The 7,967-nt window shown below is 55.0% G+C and overlaps 1 protein-coding gene across 1 annotated transcript in view; it reads left to right on the top strand.

Moving 5' to 3' along the window:
- The window catches only part of DNAJC4 (DnaJ heat shock protein family (Hsp40) member C4), an 88,551-nt gene extending 87,331 nt beyond the window's left edge, over positions 1–1,220 (top strand). The window contains exon 7 of the mRNA XM_015416836.1: positions 927–1,220. Coding sequence (XP_015272322.1) covers positions 927–1,080 — 154 coding nt within the window. The 3' untranslated portion in view covers positions 1,081–1,220. The remainder of the gene's footprint in view (positions 1–926) is intronic.
- The last annotated feature ends 6,747 nt before the right edge of the window (positions 1,221–7,967 follow it).

Raw genomic sequence — 7,967 nt, 5'->3', positions numbered from 1 at the left:
ACCTTGGACGTGAAGCGGGCTCTCCTATTCTATCTCAACAGAACCCACCCAACTAGACGGGACTCACAACTTTTTGTCTCGTACGCACCGGCACGTCTGGGTACTCGCATCACAGCCCAGCGCCTGTCAAAGTGGATTGTAGGTCTAATCCATCTATGCTACCTACTCGCCAAACAGCCATTACCTGGCCCTATCATCCGTCTATGTTACCTGATCGCCAAACAGCCATTGCCTGGCCCTATCAGGGCTCATTCTACCAGGGCTGTCGCGACTTCCACTGCCTTCCTCCAGGGAGTGCCACTGACGGACATTTGCAAAGCTGCTACGTGGGCCACGCCTAACACCTTCATCAGGCACTACACCCTAGACGTCCGTAAGAACACCAATACCAGCATGGGACGTCACATTCTGTCTTCGGCTACGCAGTAAAAGACCTGCCAGCACCCGCCTCCAGGTAGGCTACTGCTCGCTAATCTCCCATGGGTGTGAAGCACAGAGACCACGTCAAAGATAAACAGGTTGCTTACCCGTAACTGGTGATCTTCGAGTGGTCATCTGTGCATTCACACCACCCGCCCTCCTTCCCCGCTGCTGTCAGCGTCTACATTTTTAATAGGGGTTGATTTGCGGCGGTTTGAAGGAACTGGCCTGATGTCCGCGCCCACCCCTCTGGGCATGCGCGGTGGGGTTCCTGCGCATGCCCGTGGGACTGGGCGTGAAAATCCGTCAAAAGAGCTTGCTACAGCACAGATCGATCCAGCGCGTGCGCACTAGATCCCATGGGTGTGAATGCAGAGATGACCACTCGAAGATCACCAGTTACTGGTAAGCAACCTGCTTGTCTGTAATAGAAACCAGTAGGAAACTAGACCTGGGGCGGGCCCAGTGGATGGCCACTCTCCACTCACCTCTGCGCTTCCCCGCAGGTCCAACAGCCTCCAGAAGCAGCAGGAGCTGCTGCGGCAGAAGCATGCCCAATACAGCCAGCGCTACGGCATCCGGCAGGAACCACTTCCACAAGCAACAGGAGCCTCGGACTCTATCAAGGACTCGGCTTCTCCCTTGTCTGCTGCCAAGTGAAGCCCAGGTCCTGGACTCGTGTCTCCCGACAGTTGGTGGAGAGTGTCTGAAGCCAAGTATGGAGGAGAGGATATGTGTGTGGGGAGGGAACTGTGGGCTGAGTGCCCCCCCCCGCTGCTCATCTGTAAAATAGAACCATGTTCCACTGTGAGAATTAGTCTCTGGCCATTGCTTTTATGGAGGGAGAAGCTGTAGCTCAGTGGCAGAGCACCCACTTTGCACGCCGAAGGTCACAGGTTCAATTCTTGGCAAAACTCCTGTTAGCTGACATTGGGGAAGACATATCTGTGCCTGAGGGCTTGGCAGCCAACCAGAGGAGAGCAGAGGTCCCTGGCCTTCTAGAGCCCACAGGCACCTTTGGAATTCTGACACAGTGCGGTGGGCGGAGCCACAAAGTGGCTGCCACGGGAGGCGGGGCCAGCCACAGAACAGCGGCCGCGGCTTACCTTCAGCCGCAGAGTGAAGGTCCTATGCACAGCCCATCAGATCTTCAGGGGCCAATTGGAAGCCCCACCCACTTTCTCTACACACTTGGCGGGCCCCAGAAAAGGTGTTCCGTGGGCACCGTGGCTCCCACAGGCGCCACGTTGGAGTCCCCCGGCGTAGAGAATACTGGGCCAGAGTCTTGAGAAAAAATAAATATAAGACAGTGTCTTCTTTTCGGGGAAACACGGTACTAGGCACCTTTCTGGGCCCCAGCCTGCTCCTTGCAGGACCTCCCCCCCCCCAATAAGCTCTTCCCCCATTGGACTTGGATTGGAAGCACAACCACGGAGGTCATGCTTATTTATGGCTTCTGCTCTGAAGACACACTGCTGTATTTGATGAATAATTAAACTGTGGAATCCACCAGCAGTGGAGGTAGCGATGCCCCCGGAGCACAGATCGCTTTAAAAGGGGGATTAGACAGATTCATGGGGGAGAGGCCCATCAGTGGCTGCGAGACACAGCGACTGAAGGGAGCCTCCATCTACAGGGGCAGGAAACCGGGAGGCAGCAGCAGGGGAGGGCCACGGCCTCTACACGCCCCGTTTGCCTGGCCTTCCAGGGCGACCGGTTGGCCTCTGTGTGCTAGATGGACCACTGTCTGATCCAGCAGGCTCTTCGTACGTTCTCTGGCGCCCTTTCCTCCCATAGCCAGACCCCAAAGAAGGCACCCCGGCAGGACAAGCTGTCTGGGCTCCGTCCTCTGAAAGGACTAGTCCCGCCAGCCTCAGTTCAGCTGTGGGGCAGGTGTCTCTTTCCGTCCAGTTCAGGAGCGGGGGGAGGGGGAGTGCAGCTCTGAGGCATGCCCAGGTGGGCGTGGGAGTGGGCTGGCTGGCGGAGAGTCTCTGCCGGGCTAGCCGCAGGAAGTCCAACCGCCCTGTCAGCATTCATTCAGGCAGTGTTTTCGTCAAACCTCTGCACTCCCCCCCCCCATTCCCAAAATAAATCTGAAGCAGCAACAGATTTACTTTTCAGACTCCTGAAGAGCGAGAATTACTCACCGAGGAGGCCCCCACCCCCCACCCATTTGCTTTTCTGCACAGTCACTGTCCGGAGCGCGTCACCTGACTGGAAGAAAACTAGCCCAGAGCAGGCAATTTACATAGAAACTCGGCAGGCGGCCTTCCATTATTCTGCTGCCTTCTTGTATCGGAAGTGATCCCATCGCACTTGCCTCCAGGCAGAGGTCCATCAGAGGAAAGCGAGGCCAGAACAGTGAATTGTACAGAGATGCAGCAAGCAACCCTCTTCTGAGTCGGGTCGTTCTCCTGTGGTCTCTGCACCGTGAAAGAACGGTCCTAAGCAGACATCTACTCTGAAGCAAGCCCCATTTTAGTCAGTGGGGCTTACTTCAAGGAAAGCATCTTTAGGACTGCAACCTGAGTGATCCAACCATACCCGCTATAGAGACGTCCTCTGGGGGTTATTGGAAGGGGAACAGAGCCCAAGCCAGCTGTTCATACAGGAAGCAGACTCAGCCCTCCTAGGTGGTTCTTCTATCTCTGCATCGGGAGCGATGGAACTGCCGGCCGATGCAGAGGCCTAGCAGAAGCTGATTGCTGTAGCCATGGCCGTCTCCCCTGACTCACACAGAGGCACACTGGGAATCCTCCTCTGAGCGGACTGGGGCTCTGTGTCCATGGGAGCCTTCAGTTATTTCACACATTTGTTTTTCCCCCTCAGACGTTTCTGGGAATGGCTAATCTGAAGCAAAGCATTGCTCACGGGTAGAGAGGGTGAAGTAAGGCAGGAGTCCCCAACCTTTTCGCGCCTGCGGGCCACCTTTGGGAGTCTGACACTGCGTGGTGGGCGCAGCTACAGAAATGCTGCCATAAAATGGCTGCCACAGGAGGCGGGGCCGGCCGGCCAGCCAGCGGCTCCCACCGCTTACGTCCCCTCACACAGTCAAGCTGCTTGAGCTGTGGCGGCAGCTGCTCCCAACCCAACATTTTTTTAAAAAGCCAAAGGTCCAGTGGCCCCTCAGAAGCCATGCTGGGCAAAAGCCCCACCCACCGGGCCCCGCCCACTTTCTAAAAACACGTGACAGATGCCGGGAAAGGTGTCAGCCGGCACCCACGGGCACCACGTCAGGGACCCCTGTAGTGGGGCTTTCTGGGAGTAATGAGGGATACAGATAGAGAATGGCAGAACAATCCCCGGGGGAAGAAATTCACAGATTCTGCTGTGATTGTGTGTGTGTGTGTAGGATTCAAGGCATTTAAAAATGATGTTTTTCTGCCTTGGGGGCCGTTTCCTCCAGAAAAGGGGGGGGGAGGCATCTCCTGGGGGGAGGAGAGGGAAAAGGACTTTGGAGGTGGCTAGGAGTGACGTGCATAGAGGATTAGCAAGACCCCGCTGCAATGGGAACTATGTGTGAAATGCAGGTTTAATCTTATTGTGCGCAAGGGCCTGAGCCACAAGACTCCTGCTCACAGCTTTCGGGTTGGGGGGGGGAGGAAGGAAAAGAGCACACCCCCACCACGGAGTATGCCTCACAACTCCCACGTGCCTTCAGCTCCCAAGGAAGGGTCTGCATACACTTGCGTTAAGCGTGTGGCAGGGGGAGATGCCGTGATGGCCGAAAACAGAAAAGAGTGGCGAGGAGAAGAGAAGAAGGGACAGACGTATTGAAAGGACACCCAGGGGATGGCTGGACAGGCTGAACGTAGAAGAAACAGAGCCAGCGTGGTGTACTGGTTGAGAGTGTCGGACTAAGATCTGGGAGACCCAGGTTCGAATCCTTACCCTGCCCTGGAAGCTCACTGGGTGACCTGGGGCCAGTCACATACTCTCAGCCTAATCCACCTCCCAGGATTGTTACCGTGAGGGTAAGATGGAGGAGAGGACGATGTAAGCCACCTAGGGTCCCATTTTGGGGAGAAGGGAGGGTTATAAAAGTAGATAAAATTCATGCATCTGAAGGTAGGTTCATGACCCAGGACCTGTCCAGCCCGTGCAAACGTCCAGAAAAGAACAGTGGCTCCCGTGTGGGGGGTTTGCTTGCTGGAATGCTTTCTTCTGTGCATGTTTCTGAAGTTCCCTGCAAGCAGAAAGCTAGAACATCAGGCTAAAAACGGGAGGTGAACTGGAGCTAGATTTGGGTGGGTAGCCATGTTGGTCTGAAGCAGCACAACGGGAGCTGTTTTCCTTGATGTGCCACCTTTTCATGTGCAGCTGTGATGCACTGCTGAATATACACTTCGTGGCAGACCCACGATGGTCTCTGTGTAAGGTGTGAAACCTGCACATACCATCTTTCTCCAAGTGTGTGCATTATAGTGACAGTGCCCCCTGCTGGCTGGTTTAGGATGCACTTTCCCACCAAATTGACATGACCTTGTTTGGGGGTGCAGCCCAGTTTCCCCAGATGTGACCACAGGATCTGGAATCCGCCACCCCTCTCTCAGACGTTTGACATGACTTTGAGCTGCCAATGAAGAAATGTTTTGGAGTCGACAAAGGGGATGGAAGGGACGGATGTTCATTTAAACAAAATAGGAAAAGATGCTGGTCTTCGGCAACCTGAACAGAGTACAGACTTTCCCTTCCTCTCCCTGATTCAACTTAGAAAGTATCCCACTGCAGCCACACCTCTCGCTCGTCATTTGCTGGATTCCATTTGCAACTGAAGAATTGTCATCCGTGTTTCATTACTGACCTGATAGGTGCTGGGGCTTAAACTTCAATTGGGAGTTGTGCCCCAAAACTGGAAGGGTCCCAGCCAGAAAGCCGGTGTGGTGTTCTGATCAAGAAGAAGAAGAGTTGGTTTTATACCCAACCTTCACTACCCAAAGGAGTCTTGGAGCAGCTTACAGTTTCCTTCCCTTCCTCTCCCCACTACAGGTACCCTGTGAATCAGGTGGGGCTGAGAGAGTCGTGAGAGAACTGTGACTGACCCAAGGTCACCCAGCTGGCTACATGCAGAGGAGCAGGGACTCAAACTCGGTTCTCCAGATTTTATTCCGCCGCTCTTAACCGCCACACCAAGCTGACTGTCGGACTAGACCCAAGTTTGAATCCCCCCTGGATGTCCTTGGGCCACTCACACTCTCTCAGCCTAACCTTTCTCACAGGGTTGTTGTGAGAATAAAATGGAGAAGAGGAGAACAATGTAAGCTGCTTTGGGTCCCTATTGGGGAGAAAGGTGGGGTATAAATGAAGGAATTAATTAAATAAAAATTCCTAGAGCCGTAAGCACAAAGTGTGGTTTTTGGTTTCTCAGGGTAATTTAATGGAGGGTCTAGGCCAGCAACGCAACATGCATAAAGCAGGCGTGTGTGCAAAAATACGCACGTGGGCCAGGGGGGATTTGTCCTTGTGAACCAAGACCCCTGTTCACAGGGACAGCTGCAGAAAACTATGTGCCCTTCAGCTGATACGGGGTATTTCTCATTAAAAAAAAATCCAATATATATTCACACACAAGGCAGTCCTTGTGGGCACTCTGCATATGTTCAAGGACACTGTTGTCCTCACACAGCCCAAGAATCAAGCCCTTGCCCGGGGGGGGGGGAGCAAACCCAGAGGCTCGTACCAGCGTCCGATGTTTGGTTTTTAGTCCATCCGGGTCAGGCTGCTGCCGTATGAATGAAACTCCGCTGGCAACCTTTCCTTCCCTCGAGTGAGATTCCTGTGCCAGGCTGAACGGGCTCACTTTGCTGGCATTGGTGCCAGGCAGAAGTTGTGACCTGCCGAGGACGGAACCTTTGGAAGCTGGGCATTCTTTTTCTGCAGGCGACCGGGGAGCTGTGCGCGCCAGTGCCAACCCTGGGCACAGAATAGCTTTCTGGTAATGAATTCCAGAGGGGTAGCCGTTACTTGCTGGCAGCGAGGAACAGAAAAGGAGCCTTGCGGCCTCTCGAAAAGCCCGCAGATTTATGGCTGCAGGAACGTCTGCCACAATCTGTTAAGTCTTTTAAGATGCTACAAGAAGGGTGGGTTTTTGTGGGTTCCCCCCTTCATTTCTTTAAACCGTTACTACCCATTTTGCCTCTGTGGTGCAGAAGGATCCGGGAAGGCCCTCTGCCAAACTGCAAGCTGCTCTTTTAGAAACTCCTAAAAATATTATTGCCCGAAGTGCGTGGGGGGCAGGATTTGCTGGCTCAATCTATCAACATAAGAACGTAAGAGAAGCCAATGTTGGATCAGGCCAATGGCCCATCCAGGCCAACACTCTGTCACAAGTGGCCAAAAATACCAGGGGCCATCAGGAGGTCCGGCAGTGGGGCCAGGACACTAGAAGCCCTCCCACTGTTGACCCTCCCCCCAAGCACCAAGACAGAGCATCCCTTGCCCCAGACTGAGAGCCCCCATCTATACCTTGTGGCTAATCGGCACCGATGGACCTCTGCTCCGTATGTTTATCCAGTTCCCTCTTGAAGCCGTCCATGCTTGTAGCCACCAACACCTCCTGTGGTGGATTATCCTGCCCTGCCTGAGAGTGATCAGTAGTGGTTAGAGCATTAGCTGAGGACTGAGGAGAGGGGGCACAAATGCCTCCTCTGCCCGGAAGCCCCCCAGAGGCCCCTGGGCCAGCCACTCTCCCAGCCCAGCCTACCTCACAGGCTTGTTGTGAGGATGAAATGAGGAAGGGACCTCTATGCCACCCTCAGAGAAAGGGGTGGGTAACGATGGCATAAACCGCTGCCATCTGCTTCCACTGCCCAGGCAGGACCGTCTATCCCACCCTCAGAGAAAGGGGTGGGTAATGATGGCATAAATCGCTGCCATCTGCTTCCACTGCCCAGGCAGTGCATAATGGGCCTATGGAGTTCAGTGGCACAAGATTTCATGGCTCAGATTGCACTAAAAGAGAATTCGAACTCGTCCAACCTCTTCACGTTTTTATCCTGTTCTTTGCCCGCAGAGTTCAGGCCACTGTACACCATTCCCCCTCCTCCATTTCAGCCAAACTTGAGGGAGAGGCAGAGAGGTCTACACAGAACCTCCTTGTCCAGCAGTGAAGGGCTGTTGCCTCCCAGCCCTGCTTTGGAGACTTAGGGAAAATATTTGGTTGGCCGGACCGGACTACATGGAGCCCCGGTCTGACCCAGCAGGGCTCTCGGGACAGAACAAAGCTAAAGGGAGCCTCCACGTTACAGGACAGTGCGCCTCCGTACCCCAGCATGCTAGGCAGCCCTTGGGTCACCTCCGGCGAGGGTCTCCCTTCCCAGTTAGCCGCCGTGGCGAAGGCGGAACCTCCACGCACAAGGGCAGTCTACCCCTGAACGCCGAGGCGCTGGGAAGACGAGCCGCGGGGCTGCCCTGCGGCGCCTGCCTGGAGGAGAGCCCCGAAGCCCCCTCCCCGGCTCTCCAAGGCAGGCGGCGGCGGCCTCCCCGCGCTCTCCCCCCCCCTTCCCAGCCGCCCGGCTCTCCCTCCCCTCCGCAGGGTGGGATTGGGA

The sequence above is a fragment of the Gekko japonicus genome, unplaced genomic scaffold, assembly GCF_001447785.1.
Source record: "Gekko japonicus isolate JY-2015 unplaced genomic scaffold, Gekko_japonicus_V1.1 scaffold248, whole genome shotgun sequence".
In the NCBI taxonomy this organism is placed as follows: Eukaryota; Metazoa; Chordata; class Lepidosauria; order Squamata; family Gekkonidae; genus Gekko; species Gekko japonicus.
Note: the sequence above shows the minus strand (reverse complement) of the source record. Positions and strands in the feature narration are given on the sequence as shown.